Source organism: Ammospiza caudacuta, chromosome 33 (genome assembly GCF_027887145.1).
Source record: "Ammospiza caudacuta isolate bAmmCau1 chromosome 33, bAmmCau1.pri, whole genome shotgun sequence".
NCBI classification, from domain to species: Eukaryota; Metazoa; Chordata; class Aves; order Passeriformes; family Passerellidae; genus Ammospiza; species Ammospiza caudacuta.
Window position 1 is genome coordinate 1,349,481 of NC_080625.1, and position 19,957 is coordinate 1,369,437.

At 48.5% G+C, this 19,957-nt stretch overlaps 2 protein-coding genes across 2 annotated transcripts in view; one reads left to right on the forward strand and one right to left on the reverse strand.

Annotated features, from left to right (window-relative positions):
- Positions 1 to 2,989, reverse strand: part of VPS52 (VPS52 subunit of GARP complex) — a 53,251-nt gene extending 50,262 nt beyond the window's left edge. Inside the window, exons 1-4 of the mRNA XM_058822529.1 lie at positions 2,975 to 2,989; positions 2,768 to 2,849; positions 2,229 to 2,281; positions 130 to 205 (exon numbers count right to left, since the gene is read on the reverse strand). Coding sequence (XP_058678512.1) covers positions 130 to 205; positions 2,229 to 2,281; positions 2,768 to 2,840 — 202 coding nt within the window. The 5' untranslated portion in view covers positions 2,841 to 2,849; positions 2,975 to 2,989. The remainder of the gene's footprint in view (positions 1 to 129; positions 206 to 2,228; positions 2,282 to 2,767; positions 2,850 to 2,974) is intronic.
- RPS18 (ribosomal protein S18) lies at positions 2,904 to 13,456 on the forward strand. Its single transcript, XM_058822653.1, has 6 exons — positions 2,904 to 3,095; positions 5,799 to 5,897; positions 6,690 to 6,776; positions 9,896 to 9,997; positions 13,122 to 13,213; positions 13,325 to 13,456. Exons 1-6 carry the CDS (start codon positions 3,093 to 3,095, stop codon positions 13,398 to 13,400), a joined length of 459 nt encoding a protein of 152 aa, XP_058678636.1. The 5' UTR covers positions 2,904 to 3,092; the 3' UTR covers positions 13,401 to 13,456.
- The last annotated feature ends 6,501 nt before the right edge of the window (positions 13,457 to 19,957 follow it).

The following is a 19,957-nucleotide window of genomic DNA, read 5'->3' on the forward strand; positions in this document are numbered from 1 at the left end:
TTTTTGGGGGGGAATTTTGGGGATTTTGATGCCAAATGTTGGGGTTTTTTCATCCCAAATTTTTGGATTTTCGGGGATTTCACCCCTGGGGACACCTTGGGGACACTTTGGGGACACTTTTGAGGATACAGTCCTGGATGGAAGCTCTCTCCACCTCCTGCAGCTCCAGCTCCACCTGCCGCGAGTACTGGCGCAGGTCCACGCCCTGCAATGGCAATTTGGGGACACTTGGGGACATTTTGGGGACACTTGGGGACATTTGGGGACATTTTGGGGACATTTTGGTACATTTTGGGGACATCTGGGGACATTTTGGGGATTTTTGGGGGATTTTTGGGGACATTTGGTGCCATTTTGGGGCCGTTTGGTGGCACTTGGGGACATTTTGGGGCCATTTTAGGGACATTTCGGGACATTTTGGGGCCATTTGGTGACACTTGAGGACATTTTGGGGATTTTGGGACACTTGGGGACATTTTGGTGAAATTTGGGGACATTTGGAGCCATTTGGGGACATTTTGGGGACATCTTGGGGACATTTTACTGACATTTGGGGACATCTTGGGGATTTTGGGGGACACTTTGGGGACGTTTTGGGGATTTTTTTGGGGACATTTGGGGCCATTTTGGTGCCATTTTGGGACACTTGGGGACACTTTGGGGACATTTGGGGCATTTTAGTGACATTTGGGGACCTCTTTGGGATTTTGGGGGAGACTTGGGGACATTTTGGGGACACTTGGGGACACCTGGGGACATCTGGGGACATTTTGGGGATTTTTGGGGGGATTTTTGGGGACATTTGGTGCCATTTTGGGGCCATTTTAGTGACATTTCGGGACATTTTGGGGCCATTTGGTGACACTTGAGGACATTTTGGGGATTTTGGGACACTTGGGGACATTTTGGTGACACTTGGGGACATTTGGAGCCATTTGGGGACATTTGGGGACGTTTTGGGGATTTTTTTGGGGACATTTGGGGCCATTTTGGTGCCATTTTGGGACACTTGGGGACACTTTGGGGACATTTGGGGCATTTTAGTGACATTTGGGGACCTCTTTGGGATTTTGGGGGAGACTTGGGGACATTTTGGGGACATTTCGGGACATTTTGGGGCCATTTGGTGACACTTGAGGACATTTTGGGGATTTTGGGACACTTGGGGACATTTTGGTGATTTTGGAGCCATGTGGGGACACTTAGGGACAGCTCGGGGACATTTTGGGAGTTTTGGTGCCCTTTGGTGACACTTGGGGACATTTTGGGGCCATCTGGGGGCACTTGGGGACATTTTGGGACATCTGGGGACATTTGGGGACATTTAGGACCATTTTAGTGACATTTGGTGCCATTTTGGGGCCGTTTGGTGACACTTGGGGACATTTTGGTGGTTTTGGGGACACTTGGTGACACTTGGGGACATTTTGGTGACACTTGGGGACATTTTGGGAGTTTTGGTGCCATTTGGTGACACTTGAGGACATTTTGGGGACCTTTGGGGACACTTGGGGACACCTTGGGGACATTTTGGGGACATCTTGGGACATTTTAGTGACATTTGGGACCATTTTGGGGCCATTTGGGGGATTTTTAGGGACATTTGGGGACATCTTCGGGATTTTGGGGGACACTTTGGGGACATTTGGCCCCACTTGGGGACACTTGGGCACACTTGGGGACATGTTGGGGACACTTGGGGACATTTTGGGGGATTTTTTGGGGATTTTCGGGGACATTTGGGGCCATTTTAGTGACGTTTGAGGACACCTTGGGGACATTTAGTGGCATTTGGGGACACTTGGGGACACCTTGGGGACACTTGGGGACATTTTAGGGATATTTGGGGCCAGTTTAGTGACATTTGGGGGCATTTTGGTGACACTTGGGGGACATTTGGGGACACTTTGGGGCCATTTGGTGACACTTGGGGACACCTTGGGGACATTTTGGGACATTTGGGGACATTTTGGGGCCATTTTAGTGACATTTGGGGACACTTGGGGACACTTTGGTGACACCTGAGGACACTTGGGGACACCTGGTGCCGTTCTGGTGCCATTTTAGTGACGTTTGGGGACATTTGGGGCCATTTTGAGCCATTTGGTGCCACCTGGGGCCACTTTGGGGACACCTGGGAATATTTGGGGACATTTGGGGACATTTTGAGACTTTCTGGGATTTTTTGGGGACATTTTTGGGGACATTTTTGGGGAGGAGCCACTCACGGTCTGCAGCGCCTCCTGCACCAGGGCGTCCTCCAGGTTCTCCTGGATGTGCACTGGGAGAAATGGGGGAAAAACGGGAAAATTTGAGGAAAAAAATGGGGAAAGTGTGAAAATTTGGGAAAAATGCAAAAAAAAAGGAAAAAAAAAGCAAAAAAAAATGGGGAAAAAGGGGCGGGAATTGGGGAATATTCCCCCCTACCCCGGCACTGCCCAAATGGTTCAGTCCAGCCAGGCCACGCCCCTTCCCTCAGACCACGCCCCCTCCATTGGCGGCAATACGGCCCCAGGGTGATAGGCATGCCCAAATAAGGTCATGGCCACGCCCCCAGAAGGGCGCATGCATACAAATAAAGTAAAAGCCACGCCCCTTTTGAGGCCTCTGGGCCACGCCTCACTGCTTGGACCACGCCCACTTCTACCTGCAGGCCCCACCCCCTCCGTGCCAGCCGCCTGTCTGGCCCCGCCCCCTCATTCAGCGTTAATTACCCGTTCATTTTAATGGCCCCGCCCCCTTTTTAATGGCCCCGCCCCTCTCTCACCATCCACCTCCTCCAGCTCCGCCCCCTCCAGGTCCAGCTCCGCCTCCAGCTCCGCCTCCAGCGGCGCCTCCATCGCCGCCACCTGCGGCACAACCGCCTCAGTGACCGCCGCGATCCCAAACCCCTCCTGAATCCCCACAAAAACCCCACAAAAAACCCCAAAAAAACCCCAAAAAACCCCAAAAACCGCCCCGGGACCCCTCAAACCTCTCCCGCCGCCGGCGCTACCTCCGCCTGCGCCGCCATCTTGCTGACGCACGGCCGTGCGCGTGACGTCACGTCCGCCTTCTTCTTCCGCCGGCAGAGCCCCGCGCAGGCCGCAGCCATGGTGAGGCTCCGGGCGGGATCCGCCGCCATCGGCGCGAGGGGAGGGCGGAGAGCGGCGGGAGGGGCGCGGGGCGATGGCGGCGGCACCGAGGGAGGCGGCGGGGCGGGGAGGGGGCGGTGGAGAGCGGCGATGGCGGCGGGAGGGGCGCGAATGTCCGATCCCCCCTCCCTCAGGTGTCATGGCGGCCTTCGCTCCCCGCACGGCGGGCTCGGCCCGGAGCGGCCACAAAATGTCCCCAAAGTGTCGCTAAAATGCCCCCAAGAGCCGCTCGCAAAATTGTCACAAACCGCCCTAAAACTGTCCCGAATCCCTTAAAATTGTCCCCAGTCCCCTTAAACTGTCCCCAGAGTGTCCCCAGTTCCCTCCAGGTGTCCCCAGCTCTCTGAAATCGTCCCAAACCCTCCTAAAGTTTTTCTTAACCCTCACAAAAACCATCGCGGGGCTGTCCCCGCGCCGATGTCCCCAATGTCCCTGATGGTCCCCAATGTCCCCTCAGTCTGTTCAGTGCTCCGTGTCCCTGATGTCCCCAATGTCCCCTCAATGTCTCCAATGTCCCCAATGTTTCCTCAATGTCCCCAGTGTCCCCAGTGATGTCCCCTCAGTCCCTGCTGTCCCCAATGTCCCCAGTGATGTCCCCTATGTCCCTGCTGATGTCCCTGCACTGTCCCCAGTGTCCCCTCTGAATGTCCCCATGGTGATCCCTGGTGTCCCCAGATGTCCCCAGTGTCTCCAGATGTCCCCGTTGTCCCCAGTGATGTCCCCAATGTCCCCTCACTGTCCCCACAGTCGCTGGTGATCCCCAATTTCCCCAGTGTCCCCTCAAGGTCCCCCCACTGTCCCCTGTGTCCCCTCACTGTCCCCGGTGGTCCCTGAGAAGTTCCCATTGTCCCCTCAGTCCCCGATGTCCCCAGTGTCCCCTCAATGTCCCCAATGCCCTCACTGAGATCCCCAATGTCCCCTCACTGTCCCCAGTGTCCCTTCAGTCCCTGGCGATCCCAGCTGTCCCCAGTGTCCCCTCATTGTCCCCAGTGTCCCCTGTGTCCCCTCAGTCCCTGGTAATCCCTGAAAGGTTCCCAGTGTCCCCATTGATGTCCCCAATGTCCCCTCACTGTCCCCTCACTGTCCCCATTGATGTCCCCAATGTCCCCAGTGTCCCCTCAGTCCCTGGTGATCCCCGAGCAGTTCCAGCACATTCTATGTGTGCTCAACACCAACGGTGACACCGTCCCCGATGTCCCCATTGCTGTCCCCTCAGTCACTGGTGATCCCTGACAAGTTCCCAGTGTCCCCTCAATGTCTCCAATGTCCCCTCATTGTCCCCATTGCTGTCCCCTGCTGTCCCCTCAGTCTCTGGTGATCCCCGAGAAGTCCCCAGTGTCCCCATTGGTGTCCCCAATTTCTCCTCAATGTCCCCTCCCTGTCCCCTGTGTCCCCTCACTGTTCCTAGTGTCCCCAGTGTCCCCTCACTGTCCCCAGTGTCCCCATTGCTGTCCCCTCACTGTCCCCAATGTCCCCTCACTGTCCCCATTGGTGTCCCCTCAGTCTCTGGTCATCCCTGAGCAGTTCCAGCACATTCTGCGCGTGCTCAACACCAACAGTGACACCGTCCCCAATGTCCCCTCACTGTCCCCATTGCTGTCCCCTCACTGTCCCCTTGCTGTCCCCTTGCTGTCCCCTCACTGTCCTCTCACTGTCCCCATTGCTGTCCCCTCACTGTCCCCTTGCTGTCCCCTTGCTGTCCCCTCACTGTCCTCTCACTGTCCCCATTGGTGTCCCCGCAGTCGCTGGTGATCCCCGAGCAGTTCCAGCACATTCTGCGCGTGCTCAACACCAACAGTGACACCGTCCCCAGTGTCCCCTCACTGTCCCCAGTGTCCCCTCACTGTCCCCATTGGTGTCCCCTCAGTCTCTGGTGATCCCCGAGCAGTTCCAGCACATTCTGTGCATCCTCAACACCAACAGTGACACCGTCCCCAATGTCCCCAATGTCCCCTCACTGTCCCCAGTGTCCCCTCACTGTCCCCAATGTCCCCATTGCTGTCCCCTCACTGTCCCCAGTGTCCCCTCACTGTCCCCATTGGTGTCCCCTCAGTCTCTGGTGATCCCTGAGCAGTTCCAGCACATTCTGCGCATGCTCAACACCAACAGTGACACCGTCCCCAGTGTCCCCTCACTGTCCCCAGTGTCCCCTCACTGTCCCCAGTGTCCCCTCACTGTCCCCATTGGTGTCCCCTCAGTCGCTGGTGATCCCCGAGAAGTTCCAGCACATTCTGCGCGTGCTCAACACCAACAGTGACACCGTCCCCAGTGTCCCCAATGTCCCCTCACTGTCCCCAGTGTCCCCTCACTGTCCCCAATGTCCCCATTGCTGTCCCCTCACTGTCCCCAGTGTCCCCTCACTGTCCCCATTGGTGTCCCCTCAGTCGCTGGTGATCCCCGAGAAGTTCCAGCACATTCTGCGCGTGCTCAACACCAGCAGTGACACCGTCCCCAGTGTCCCCTCACTGTCCCCAGTGTCCCCTCACTGTCCCCTCACTGTCCCCAATGTCCCCTCACTGTCCCCAATGTCCCCATTGCTGTCCCCTCACTGTCCCCAGTGTCCCCTCGCTGTCCCCAATGTCCCCATTGCTGTCCCCTCACTGTCCCCAGTGTCCCCTCACTGTCCCCAGTGTCCCCTCACTGTCCCCATTGGTGTCCCCTCAGTCGCTGGTGATCCCCGAGAAGTTCCAGCACATTCTGCGCGTGCTCAACACCAACATCGACGGGCGCCGCAAGATCGCCTTCGCCATCACCGCCATCAAGGTGGGGACGTGGGGACCTTGGGGACACTGCCAGGGGTGGGGACACTGTGGGGACACTGCCAGGAACATTGGGGACATCACAGGGGGGTGGGGACACTGCAGGGACATTGGGGACACTGCCAGGCATCGCCTTCGCCATCACTGCCATGAAGGCGACATTGCTGGGGACACTGTGGGGACACTGCCAGGGGGGTGGGGACACTGTGGGGACACTGCCAGGGATCGCCATCACCGCCATCAAGGTGGGGACACTGCTGGGGACATTTGGGGACATTGCCAGGGGTGGAGACACTGTGGGGACATTGGGGACAGTGTGGACAACACAGGGGGGTGGGGACACTGTGGGGACACTGCCAGGGGACATTGGGGACACTGTGGGGACACTGCCAGGGGTCGCCTTCACCATCACCGCCATCGAGGTGGGGACACTGGGGATACTGCCAGGGGTGGGGACACTTTTGGGGACACCACAGGGACAGCCTGAGGAGGGCTGGGGACACTGCAGGGACACTGCCAGGGGGCTGGGGACACACTGGGGACACTGCCAAGGGGGCTGGGGACAATTTGGGGACACACTGGGGACACTGCCAGGGGGGCTGGGGACACCTGCAGGGGATTGGGGCACTTTGGGGACTTTGAGCGGTTTTGGGGACACCTGGAGGGCTCTGGGGACGCTTTGAGGGGTTTGGGGACACGGTGGTGGCCTGGCTGAGCTGCCACCCCGTTGTCACCGCGTTGTGACCCCTTTGTCACCCGTTTGTCACCGTTTGTCACCTGTTTGTCCCCTGCGCAGGGCGTGGGGCGGCGCTACGCGCACGTGGTGCTGCGCAAGGCCGACATCGACCTGACCAAACGCGCCGGGGAGCTCACCGAGGACGAGGTGGCACCTGGGGACACCTTGGGGACACCCTGGGGACACCTTGGGGACACCCTGGGGACACCTTGGGGACAGTTCATGGGGCTTTGGGGTGGTCTGAGGGGGTTTTGGGGCAGTTTGGGGACAATTCCGGGGGATTTGGGGTGGGTTTGGGGCCAACATTGACCTGAGCAAACGCACCAGGAGCTCACCGAGGACGAGGTGGCACCTGGGGACACCCTGGGGACACCTTGGGGACAATTCCAGGGGGGTTGGGGACAATTCCAGGGGGGTTGGGGACAATCCATGGGGGTCTGGGGTGGGTTTGGGGACAATTCCGGGGGGTTTGGGGTGGATTTGGGGCCGACATCGACCTGACCAAACGCACTGGGGAGCTCACCGAGGACGAGGTGGCACCTGGGGACACCTTGGGGACACCCTGGGGACACCTTGGGGACATCCTGGGGACACCCTGGGGACATCCTGGGGACAGTTCATGGGGCTTTGGGGTGGTCTGAGGGGGTTTTGGGGCAGTTTGGGGACAATTCCGGGGGTTTGGGGTGGATTTAGAGCGGACACCGACCTGACCGAACGCGCTGGGAGCTCACCGAGGATGAGGTGGCACCTGGGGACACCCTGGGGACACCCTGGGGACACCTTGGGGACAATTCCAGGGGGGTTGGGGACAATTCTGGGGGTTTGGGGACAATTCTGGGGGTTTGGGGACAATTCTGGGGGTTTTGGGGTGGATTTGGGGACAAATCCAAGGGACTTGGGGCCAGCACCGACCTGACCAAATGGGCTGGGAGCTCACCGAGGACGAGGTGGCACCTGGGGACACCTTGGGGACGCCCTGGGGACACCTTGGGGACAATTCTAGGAGTTTTGGGGTGGTCTGAGGGGGTTTTGGGGCAGTTTGGGGACAATTCCGGGGGGTTTGGGGTGGATTTGGGGCTGACATCGACCTGACCGAACGCACCAGGAGCTCACCGAGGACGAGGTGGCACCTGGGGACACCTTGGGGACACCTTGGGGACACCTTGGGGACAGTTCATGGGGGTTTGGGGACAATTGATGGGGGTTTTGGGGTGGATTTGGGGACAATTCCAGGGGGTTTGGGGCCGACACCGACCTGATCAAACGCACCAGGAGCTCACCAAGGATGAGGTGGCACCTGGGGACACCCTGGGGACACTTTGGGGACACCTTGGGGACACCCTGGGGACAATTCCAGGGGGGTTGGGGACAATTCTGGGCGTTTGGGGTGGATTTGGGGAGAATTCCAGGGGGTTTGGGGCCGACACCGACCTGACCAAACGCACCAGGAGCTCACCAAGGATGAGGTGGCACCTGGGGACACCCTGGGGACACTTTGGGGACACCTTGGGGACACCCTGGGGACAATTCCAGGGGGGTTGGGGACAATTCTGGGCGTTTGGGGTGGATTTGGGGAGAATTCCAGGGGGTTTGGGGCCGACACCGACCTGACCAAACGTGCCAGGAGCTCACCGAGGACAAGGTGGCGCCTTGGGGACACCTTGGGGACACCTTGGGGACAATTCCAGAACAATTTTAGGGTGGTTGGAGGAGATTTTAGTGACATTTCAGCCGTTTTTGGTCCAATTTCGCTGCAGTTTTTGGGGGTTTTCCCCCCAGTTTTGGGGCTCCCCGTCCCCCCGGGGTTGGGGACACTTGGGGACATTTGGGGACGCTTTGGGGACATTTTGGGCTGATTTTTGGGACATTTTTAGTGACATTTCAGCCGTTTTTTGCCCAATTTCGCTGCAGTTTTTGGGGTTTTCACCCCAGATTTTGGGCTCCCTGTCCCCCCTGGGTTGGGGACACTTGGGGACATTTTTGGTGGCCATGGGGACATTTTTGGGGACACTTTGTGCCATTTAAGGTTGGGTTTGGGGGATTTTGGGAACATTTTTTGTGCTATTTCAGCTGGTTTTTGCCCAATTCTGGTGCATTTTTTTGGGGTTTTCACCCCAATTTTGGGGTTCCCCATCCCCCCAGGGTTGGGGACACTTGGGGACATTTGGGGACATTTTTGGGGACACTTTTAGGGCATTTTGGGTCGGCTTTTGACAATTTTTGGGACATTTTTCGTGCTATTTCAGCCATTTTTGGCCCAATTTCGCTGCAGTTTTTGGGGTTTTCACCCCAATTTTGGGACTCCCTGTTCCCCGGGGTTGGAGACACTTGGGGACATTTTGGGGACACTTTGGGGACATTTTTGGGGACACTTTGTGCCATTTAAGGTTGGGTTTGGGGGATTTTGGGAACATTTTTTGTGCTATTTCAGCCACTTTTTGCCCAATCTCGGTGCAGTTTTTTGGGGTTTTGCCCCCAATTTTGGGGCTCCCCGTCCCCCTGGGGTTGGGGACACTTGGGGACATTTTTGTGGCCGGGTGTCCCACATGTGTCCCCTGTCCCAGGTGGAGCGGGTGAGCTTGGGGACATTTTTGGGGACATTTGGGGACATTTTTGGGGACACTTTTGGGATACTTAGGCTCGGTTTTAGTGGATTTTTAGTGACATTTTCAGTGCTATTTCAGCCATTTTTGGTCCAATTTCGCTGCAGTTTTTGGGGTTTTCACCCAATTTTGGGGCTCCCCGTCCCCCCAGGGTTGGGGACATTGGGGACATTTGGGGACATTTATGGTTGATATTTAGTGACATTTTTCGTGCTATTTCAGCCATTTTTTACCCAATTTTGGTCCAGTTTTGGGGCTCCCCGTGCCCCCGGGGTTGGGGACATTGGGGACATTTGTGGTGGCCTTGGGGACATTTTTGGGCCATTTTAGGGTGGTTTTATGGATTATTGGGGATTTTTAGTGACGTTTTTCGTGCTATTTCAGCCATTTTTGGTCCAATTTCGGTGCAGTTTTTTGGGGTTTTCCCCCAATTTTGGTTTTTCTGTCCCCCCGGGGTTGGGGACATTTGGGGACATTTTTGGGGACACTTAGGCCATTTTGGGTCGGCTTTTGATGTTTTTTGGGACATTTTTCGTGCTATTTCAGCCATTTTTGGTCCAATTTCGGTGCAGTTTTTTGGGATTTTCACCCCAATTTTGGGGCTCCCCGTCCCCCCGGGCTTGGTGACATTTTTGGTGACATTTGGGGACATTTTTGTGGCAGGTGGAGCGGGTGATCACCATCATGCAGAACCCGCGGCAGTACAAGATCCCCGACTGGTTCCTCAACAGGCAGAAGGACGTCAAGGACGGCAAATACTCCCAGGTGGGTCCCCAATGTCCCCAAATGTCCCCAGGTGCCACCCCAGGTGTCCCCTCACCTGCCACAGGTGCCCCCAGCTGCCCACAGCTCCTTTTTTCCCAAACTTTCACCGATTTTCCCCAATTTTTCCCTGATTTTCCCCTATATTTTCACAATTTTTCCCAATTTTCCTTGATTTTTTCCCATTTTTTCCCTGATTTTCCCAAATTTTTCCGTGTTTTTCCCCTATTTTTTCCCATTTTTCTGCCATTTTCCCTGATTTTTCCCATTTTTCCCTGCTTTTCCCCAATTTTCCCCTGCTTTTCCCCAATTTTCCCCTGATTTTCCCAATTTTTCCCCTGATTTTCCCAATTTTTCCCCCTGTTTATTCCCCAATTTTTCCCAGTTTTCCCGAATTTTCCCCTCCATTTTCCCCAACTTTTCCCCAATTTTCCCCTGATTTTCCCCTATTTTTTCCCAATTTTCCCCTGATTTTCCCCAATTTTCCCCTGATTTTCCCCTATTTTTTCCCAATTTCCCCTGATTTTCCCCAATTTCCCCCCCTGTTTATCCCCCAATTTTTCCCTCCATTTTCCCCAATTTTTTTCCCAGTTTTTCCCCATTTTCCCCCAAATTTCCCCGATTTTCCCCAATTTTCCCCATTTCCCCTCAATTTTTCCCATTGTCCCCCCAATTTTTCCCTACTTTCCCCAAAATTCCCCCATTTTTCCCCATTTTCCCTTCATTTTCCCTGATTTTCCCCCAATTTTTCCCTGATTTTTCCCCAATTTTCCCCTGATTTTCCCCAGTTTTTCCCTGACTTTTCCCCATTTCCCCCAATTTTCCCCTCATTTCCCCCAATTTTTCCCTGATTTCTCCCAGTTTTTTCTGATTTTTCCGATTTTTGTGTGGTTTTTCCCTGATTTTTCCCAATTTTCCCCAAAATTCTCCAATTTTTCCCCATTTTCCCAAACTTTCACTGATTTTCTCCAATTTTTCCCTGATTTCTCCCAATCTTTTTCTGATTTTTCCCATTTTCTACGTGTTTTTTCCCAATTTTTCCCTGTTTTTTCCAAATTTTCCCCAAAATTCCCCAAGTTTTCCCCATGTTCCCAAACTTTCACTGATTTTCCCCGTTTTTCCCTGATTTTTCCCATTTTTTCTCTGATTTTTCCCATTTTTTGCGTAATTTTTCCCAATTTTCCCCAAAATTTCCCAATTTTTCCCCAATTTTTCCCTGATTTTTCCAAATCTTTTCTCTGATTTTTCCCATTTTTTGCGTAATTTTTCCCTGATTTTCCCGATTTTCCCCAAAATTCCCCAATTTCTCCCCATTTTCCCAATCTTTCACTGATTTTCCCCGTTTTTCCGTGACTTTTCCCTTTTTCTCTGAATTTTCTTATTTTTTGCATAATTTTTCCCTGATTTTTCCCAATTTTCCCCAAAATTCCTCCATTTTTCCCCATTTTCCCCTTATTTTCCCCTATTTTTCTCTGTTTTTTCCCTGACTTTTCCTATTTTCCACTGATTTTCCCCAATTTTTCCCTGACTTTTCCCTATTTCCCCCAATTTTCCTCCCTGATTTTCCCTGATTTTTCCCAATTTTCCCCCCTGATTTTTCCCATTTCCCCCCATTTTTCCCCCCTATTTTCCCATTTTTCAAATTTTTCTCAATTTCCCCCCTAATTCCCCCATTTCTTCCAGATTTTTCCCAATTTCCCCCTTTTCCTCCCCTTTTTTCCCAATTCTCCCCCATTCCACCCGTTCTCCCCAATTTCCCCCCATTTTCCCCAATATTTTCTATTTTCCCACATCCCCCTGCCTTTTACTCTTCCTTCCCCCATTTTCCCAATTTTCCTCAATTTCCCCCATTTTTCCCCATTTTCCCTAAATTTTCCCCATAATTCCCTGTTTTCCCCAAATTTTTCCCCATTTTCCCCAAAATTCCCCAATTTTTTCTAATTTTTCCCCTTTTTCTGCTATTTTCCCCAAAATTCCCCAATTTTCCCCCATTTTCCCCATTTTTCTCCAAAATCCCCCAAATTTTTCCCTCCATTTTCCCCATTTCCCACAAATTTTTCCCGATTTTTCTCCATTTTTCCCAATTTTTTCCCAAAATTCCCCATTTACCCCCAATTTTCCCCCATTTTCCCAATTTTTCCCCAATTTTTTCCCCATTCACCCCAAATTTTTTCCCATTTTCCCCAATTTTTCCCCAAAATTCCCCAATTCTTCCCCAAAATCCCCCAAATTTTTCCCTCCATTTTTCCCCATTTTTTCCCAAATTTCCCCATTTACCCCAAAATTTTCCCAAAATTCCCCATTTACCCCCAATTTTCCCCACTTTTTCCCCAAAAATTCCCCAAATTTTCCCCAAGATCCCCCAAATTTTACCCTCCATTTTTTCCCCCATTTTCCCCAATTTTTCCCCAATTTCCCCCATTTTTCCCCCAAATTCCCCAATTTTTTCCCATTCTCCCATTTTTTTCACCAAAATTCCCCAATTTCCCCCTATTTTCTCCCCTTTTTTCTCAATTTCTCCCTATTTTCGCCTGATTTTCCCCAATTTTTCCCCAAAATTCCCCAATGTATCTCCAAAATTCCCCAATTTTCCCCCATTTTCCCCAATTTTCCCCAATTTTTTCCCCATTTACCCCAAATTTTTCCCCATTTTCCCCAATTTTTTCTCAATTTTTCCCCATTTTTCCCAATTTTTCCCAAAATTCCCTATTTACCCCAAATTTTTCCCCATTTTCCCCGAAATTCCCCATTTTTTTCTAATTTTCCCCCTTTTTCTGCAATTTTCCCCAAAATTCCCCAATTTTCCCCCATTTTCCACATTATTCCCCAATTCTTCCCCAAAATCCTCCAAATTTTCCCCCAATTTTTTCATCATTTTTCCCCAAAATTCTGCATTTACCCCAAATTTTCCCCAATTTTTCCCCAAAATCCCCCAAATTTTTCCCTCCATTTTTCCCCCCATTTGCCCCAAATTTTTCCCCAATTTTTCCCCCAATTTTTCCGCAATTTTTCCCCATTTTCACCAATTTTTCCCCATTTCCCCCAAATTTTTCCCTCCATTTTTCCCCAAATTTTTCCCAAAATTCCCCGTTTTCCCCAATTTTCCCCACTTTTCCCCCGTTGCCAGGTGCTGGCCAACGGTTTGGACAACAAGCTGCGCGAGGACCTGGAGCGCCTGAAGAAAATCCGCGCCCACCGCGGCCTGCGCCACTTCTGGGGGTAAAAACGGCGACTTCGGGCAAAAACCCCAAACCCCTGCATTTAGAATTGCCCAAATCGCGCAGAATTTTGGGGCCGAACCCGAATTTTTGTGCTTTTCTCTCCCTGCAGGCTCCGCGTGAGGGGGCAGCACACCAAGACCACCGGGAGGCGCGGCCGCACCGTCGGCGTCTCCAAGAAAAAATGAGGGGGAAAAGGGAAATTGGGGCAGTTCCGGAATAAAAATGATGAGTTTTCCAGTCAGCGAGTGGAGTTTTTGGTTTTGGGGAAAATGGGGGGAAAATGGGAAAAAATTGGGGGAAAATAGGGAAAAGAAAAGAGGAAAAATTATGGGGGAAAATGGGGGAAAAAGAGGGGAAAAGTGGGAGAAAAAGAGGAAAAAATGGGGGAAAAAGGGAAATTGGGGCACTTCAGGGAATAAAAATGATGAGTTTTCCAGTCAATGAGTGGATTTTTTGTTTTTGGGAAAATGGGGGGGAAAAAAGAGGGGAAAATGGGAAAAAATTGGGGGAAAATAGGGAAAAGAAAAGAGGAAAAATTATGGAGAAAAATGAGGGGAAAAGTGGGAGAAAAAGAGGAAAAAATGAGGGGAAAAAGGGAAATTGGGGCAGTTCTGGAATAAAAATGATGAGTCTTGGAGTCAATGAGTGGAATTTTTTGGGGGGAAAATAAGGGGGAAAATGGGAAAAAAAGGGGGGAAATAGAGAAAAAATTGGGGGAAAATAGGGGAAAGAAGAGGGGAAAATTCTGGGGGAAAATGAGGGAAAAGTGGGAGAAAAAGAGGAAAAAATGGGGGGAAAATGAGGGGAAAAAGGGAAATTTGGGCAGTTCGGGGAATAAAAATGATGAGTTTTCCAGTCAATGAGTGGAGTTTTTTGGTTGGGGGGAAAATGGGAAAAAAAAGGGGGAAAACAGAGAAAAAATTGGGGAAAAATAGAGGAAAGAAGAGGGAAAAATTCTGGGGGAAAAGAGAGGAAATGAGGGGAAAAGTGGGAGAAAAAGAGGAAAAAATGGGGGAGAAAATGAGGGGAAAAAGGGAAATTTGGGCACTTCCGGGAATAAAAATGATGAGTTTTCCAGTCAATGAGTGGAGTTTTTTGTTTTTGGGAAAATGGGGGGGAAATGGGGGAAAATGGGAAAAAAAGGGGGGAAAATAGGGGAAAGAAAAGAGGAAAAAATATTGGGGAAAAGTGGGAGAAAAAGAGGAAAAAATGGGGGAGAAAATGAGGGGAAAAAGGGAAATTGGGGCAGTTCCGGGAATAAAAATGATGAGTTTTCCAGTCAATGAGTGGAATTTTTTGTTTTGGGGAAAATGGGGGGGAAATAGGAAAAAAAAAAGGGGGAAAATAGAGAAAAAATTGGGGGAAAATAGAGGAAAGAAGAGGGAAAAAATATGGGGAAAATTGGGAGAAAAAGAGCAAAAAAATGGGGGGGAAAAGGGAAATTGGGGCAGTTCCGGCAATAAAAATGATGAGTTTTCCAGTCAATGAGTGGAATTTTTTGTTTTTGGGAAAATGGGGGGGAAAAAGGGAGGGAAATAGAGAAAAAATTGGGGGAAATAGGGAAAAGAAAAGAGGAAAAAATTATGGGGAAAATGGGAGAAAAGTGGGAGAAAAAGAGGAAAAAATGGGGAAAAAACATGACGGGAAAAAGGGAAATTGGGGCCGTTCTGGAATAAAAATGATGAGTTTTCCAGTCAATGAGTGGGATTTTTGGTTTGGGGAAAATGGGGGGAAATGGGAAAAAAAAAAGGGGGAAAATAGAGAAAAATTTGGGGGAAAATAGAGGAAAGAAGAGGGGAAAATTCTGGGGAAAAATGGGGCAAAATGAGGGGAAAAGTGGGAGAAAAAAGAGGAAAAAAAATGGGGGAAAAACGTGAGGGGAAAAAGGGAAATTTGGGCAGTTCCGGGAATAAAAATGATGAGTTTTCCAGTCAATGAGTGGAATTTTATGGGGGGAAAATAAGGGGGAAAATGGGGAAAAAAAAAGTGGGAAAATGGAGAAAAAATGGGGGGGAAATAGGGAAAAGAAAAGAGGAAAAAATATTGGGGAAAAGTGGGAGAAAAAAAGGAAAAAATGGGGGAGAAAATGAGGGGAAAAAAGGGAAATTTGGGCAGTTCCGGGAATAAAAATGATGAGTTTTCCAGTCAATGAGTGGAATTTTTTGGGGGGAAAATGAGGGGAAAAAAGGGGGGGAAAACGGGAAAAAATTGGGGGAAAATGGGAAAAAATTGGGGGAAAATAGGGAAAAGAAAAGAGGAAAAATGGGGGAAAAGTGGGAGAAAAAGAGGAAAAAAATGAGGGGAAAAAAGGATATTTGGTCACTTCCGGGAATAAAAATGATGAGTTTTCCAGTCAATGAGTGGAATTTTTTGTTTTGGGGAAAATGGGGGGAAAAAAGGGGGGAAAATGGGAAAAGAGGAAAAAATTATGGGGAAAAATGGGGGAAAAGTGGGAGAAAAAGAGGAAAAAAATGAGGGGAAAAAGGGAAATTGGGGCAGTTCTGGAATAAAAATGATGAGTTTTCCAGTCAATGAGTGGAATTTTTGTTTTGGGGAAAATGGGGGGAAAATGGGAAAAAAAAAGGGGGAAAATAGAGAAAAAATTGGGGGAAAATAGAAGAAAGAAGAGGGAAAAATTCTGGGGGAAAATGAGGGGAAAAGTGGGAGAAAAAGAGGAAAAAAATGGGGGAAAAACGTGAGGGGAAAAAGGGAAATTTGGGCACTTCGGGGAATAAAAATGATGAGTTTTCCAGTCGATGAGTGGAATTTTTTGTTTTGGGGAAAATGGGAAAAAATTGGGGGAAAATAGGGGAAAGAAAAGAGGAAAAATTATGGGGGAAAATGGGGGGAAATGAGGGAAAAAGTGGGAGAAAAAGAGGAAAAAATGGGGGAAAAAGGGAAATTGGGGCAGTTCTGGAATAAAAATGATGAGTTTTCCAGTCAATGAGTGGAATTTTATGGGGGGAAAATAAGGGGGAAAATGGGAAAAAAAGGGGGGGGGAAATGGAGGAAAAATGGGGGGAAAATAGGGGAAAGAAAAGAGGAAAAAATTATGGGGCAAAATGAGGGGAAAAGTGGGAGAAAAAGAAAAAAAAATGGGGGGAAAAAGGGAAATTTGGGCAGTTCCGGCAATAAAAATGATGAGTTTTCCAGTCGATGAGTGGAATTTTTTGGGGGGAAAATGAGGGGATAAAAGGGGGGAAAATGGGAAAAAATTGGGGGAAAATAGGGAAAAGAAAAGAAGAAAAAATTATGGGGAAAATGGGGGAAAAGTGGGAGAAAAAGAGGAAAAAATGGGGGAGAAAATGAGGGAAAAAGGGAAATTGGGGCAGTTCTGGGAATAAAAATGATGAGTTTTGGAGTCAATGAGTGGAATTTTTTTGGGGGGAAAAAAGAGGGGAAAATGGGAAAAAAAAGGGGAAAAAGGAAAAATTGGGGGAAAAAGGTGGGGGGGAATGAGGGGGAAAAAAAGAGGGGAAAATGTTATAAAAAGAGGGGGGGAAAAAAGGAAAAATTGGGAAAAAGAAGGAAAAAGGTGAGGGGGGAAAAAAAGGGGGGAAATGAGAAAAAAAAAGGGGAAAAAAAAAGAAACTGAAGGAAAAAGGTGGGGGGTAATGAGGGGGAAAAAAGGAAAAACTGGGGAAAAGTGAAGGAAAAAGATGGGGGGGAATGAGGGGAAAAAAGGGGGGAAAAAGAAGGAAAAACTGAAGGAAAAAGGTGGGGGGAGAAATGAGGGGAAAAAGAGAAATTTGCGGAATTCTTGCAACAAAAATGAGGATTTTTGGAGTCAATGAGTGGAATTTTTTTTTTTTTTTTTTTGGGAAAATGGGGGAATGAGGGGGGAAAATGAGGGAAAACTTGGGAAAAAATGGTGGGGAAAATAGAGAAAAAAATGGGGGGAAATAGGGGAAAGAAAAGGGGAAAAATTATGGGGGGAAAAGGGAAAATGAGGGGAAAAGTGGGAGAAAAAGAGGAAAAATTGGGAGAAAAAAGAGGAAAAAAATGAGGGGGAAAAGAAATTTGGGGAAATTCCGGGAATTCTGGGAGTTGCGGGAATTCCTGCAATAAAAATGATGAGTTTTGGAGACAATGAGTGGGATTTTTTTGGGGGAAAAGGGGGGGAAATGGGGAAAAAAAGGGGGGAAAATTAAGAAAAAATGGGGGGGAAATAGGGGAAAGAAAAGAGGAAAAAATATGGGGGGAAAGTGGGAGAAAAAGAGGGGAAAATGAGGGGAAAAAAGAGAAATTTGGGGAATTTCGGGAGTTCTGGGAGTTCCTGCAATAAAAATGAGTTTTGGAGTCAGTGAGTGGAATTTTTTTAGGGGGGAAATGAGGGAAAATCGAGAAAAAATTGGGGGAAAATAGAGAAAAAATGGGGGGAAAATCGAGAAAAAATTGGGGAAAAACACAGAAAAAATGGGGGGAAGAAAAGAGGAAAAAATATGGGGAAAATGTGGGGAAAAGTGGAAGAAAAAGAGGAAAAAATGGGGGAAAAAAAAGGAAAAATGAGGGGGAAAAGGGAAATTTGGGCAATTCTGGGAGTTTTGGGAGTTCCTGCAATAAAAATGATGAGTTTTGGAGTCAGTGAGTGGGATTTTTTGGGGGAAAATGGGGGAAAAAAGGGGGAAAATTAAGAAAAAATGGGGGGAAAATAGGGGAAAGAAAAGAGGAAAAATTATGGGGGAAAAGTGGGAGAAAAAGAGGGGAAAATGGGGGGAAAAAAGAGAAAATTGGGGAATTTTGGGAATTCTGTGAGTTCCTGCAATAAAAATGAGTTTTGGAGTCAGTGAGTGGAATTTTTTTAGGGGGGAAATGAGGGAAAATCGAGAAAAAATTGGGGGAAAATAGAGAAAAAAAGGGGGGAAGAAAAGGGGAAAAAAATATGGGGGAAAGTGGGGGGAAATAAGGGGAAAAGTGGGAGAAAAAGAGGAAAAAATGGGGGAAAAAGAGGAAAATTGAGGGGGAAAAGGGAAATTTGGGGAATTCTGGGAGTTGAGGGAATTCCTGCAATAAAAATGAGGATTTTTGGAGTCAGTGAGTGGAATTTTTTGGGGGGAAATGGGGGGAAAATAAGGGGGGAAATGGGGAAAAAAAAAGGGGGGAAAATTAAGAAAAAATGGGGGGAAAATAGGGGAAAGAAAAGAGGAAAAAATTATGGGGGGAAAAGGGAAAAATGGGGGAAAAACTGGGGAAAAATGAGGGGGAAATGGGGAAAAGTGGGGGAAAAAAGAGGGAAAAACCATGAAAAAATGAGAGAAAACGTGGGGGAAAATGAAGGGAAAAAAACCAGGAAAAAACTGGGGAAAATTAGGGGAAAACAGGAAAAAAGGGGGAAAAGAGGGAGAAAATGAGGGGGAAAACGGGGAAAAACTGAGGGAAAAATTGGGAAAAAATGAAGGAAAAATCAGCAAAAAATGAGGGGGAAACCTGGGGGGAAAGAGGAGAAAAACCGAGAGAAAATGTGGATAAAAAAGAGGGAAAATCCGGGGGGGAATTGTGGAAAAAGTGGGAAAAAAAAGGAAAAAAAAAATAGAAATAAAAAGAGGGGGGAGAAGAGAAAAACCAGGAAAAAATGAGAGGAAAAGTGATGGAGAAAAGAGGAGAAAATTGGGAAAAAATGAGGGAAAAACTGGGAGAAAAGGGGGAAAGAATAAAGGAAAAAGTGGGGAAAAAGGGGAAAAAATAGGAATAAAATGAGAGGAAAACCGGGAAAAAAATGAGGGGAAAACTGGGAAATATGTGGGAAAAAGAAGGAAAAATGAGAGAAAACTTGGGGGAAAATGAAGGGAAAAAAAATCAGGCAAAAATAAGGGGGAAATTGGGGGAGGGAAAAAAAAAATAAAAAAAGGAGGGAAAAACTGGGGAAAAAAGAGGGAAAAATAAAGAGAAAAAATTAAGGGGAAACTGGGAAAAAATTGGGAAAATGAAGGAAAAATAAAAGGGAAAAACCAGGAAAAAATGTGAGAAAAAAAACCTGAGGAACAAAGGAAAAATGGGAAGGAAAAATGAGGAAATAAAAGAGAAAAATGAGGGAAAAACTGGGGGGAAAATGTGATAAAAATTGGTAAAAAATGAGGAGAAAAGTGGGAAAGAAATGAGGGAAAAACTGGGGAAAAATGAGGAAAAAACCAGGAAAAATGGGATAATGATGAATTTAATTTGGTAATGAAAAGGATTTTGGGGTTTAAAGTGTTTCCTTTTTTTTTTTGAGATTGGGATTTTTGGGGGAAAAATAAAGAAAGAAATGAGAAAATTGGTAAAAAAAAAGAGGAAATTTGGGTCGGGACACAAAATCCCGTGAATAAAAGGAGTTTTTTTGGGGATTTTGAGTGGATTTTGGGGAATTAAAAATTGATTTTTGGGAATTCAAGAGGTATTTTTGGGACTTAAAAATGGATTTTTGGGTAATTACAGGGGATTTTGGGAATGAAAATGGGATTTTGGAGAATGGAAAGGGATTTTGGTGGTGGAAGTGGATTTGTAGGGAATAAAGCTCAGTTTTGGGGGAAAGAAAGAATTTTGGGGAATAAACAAAAATTTCAGGAAAAAAATTTGGGAAATCCGCCTGGAATTTTGGGGAATAAAATCTTATTTTTCTGAGGGGGAAAATTGCATTTTCAGGGAATAAATGTGGATATTTTGGGACTAAAAGTTCATTTCAGAGTAAAAATGGGGATTTTGGAAAGAGGGATGACGTCTTGGTGGAAAAAAGGGGAAGATTTGGGGGTTACTGGAAGGAATT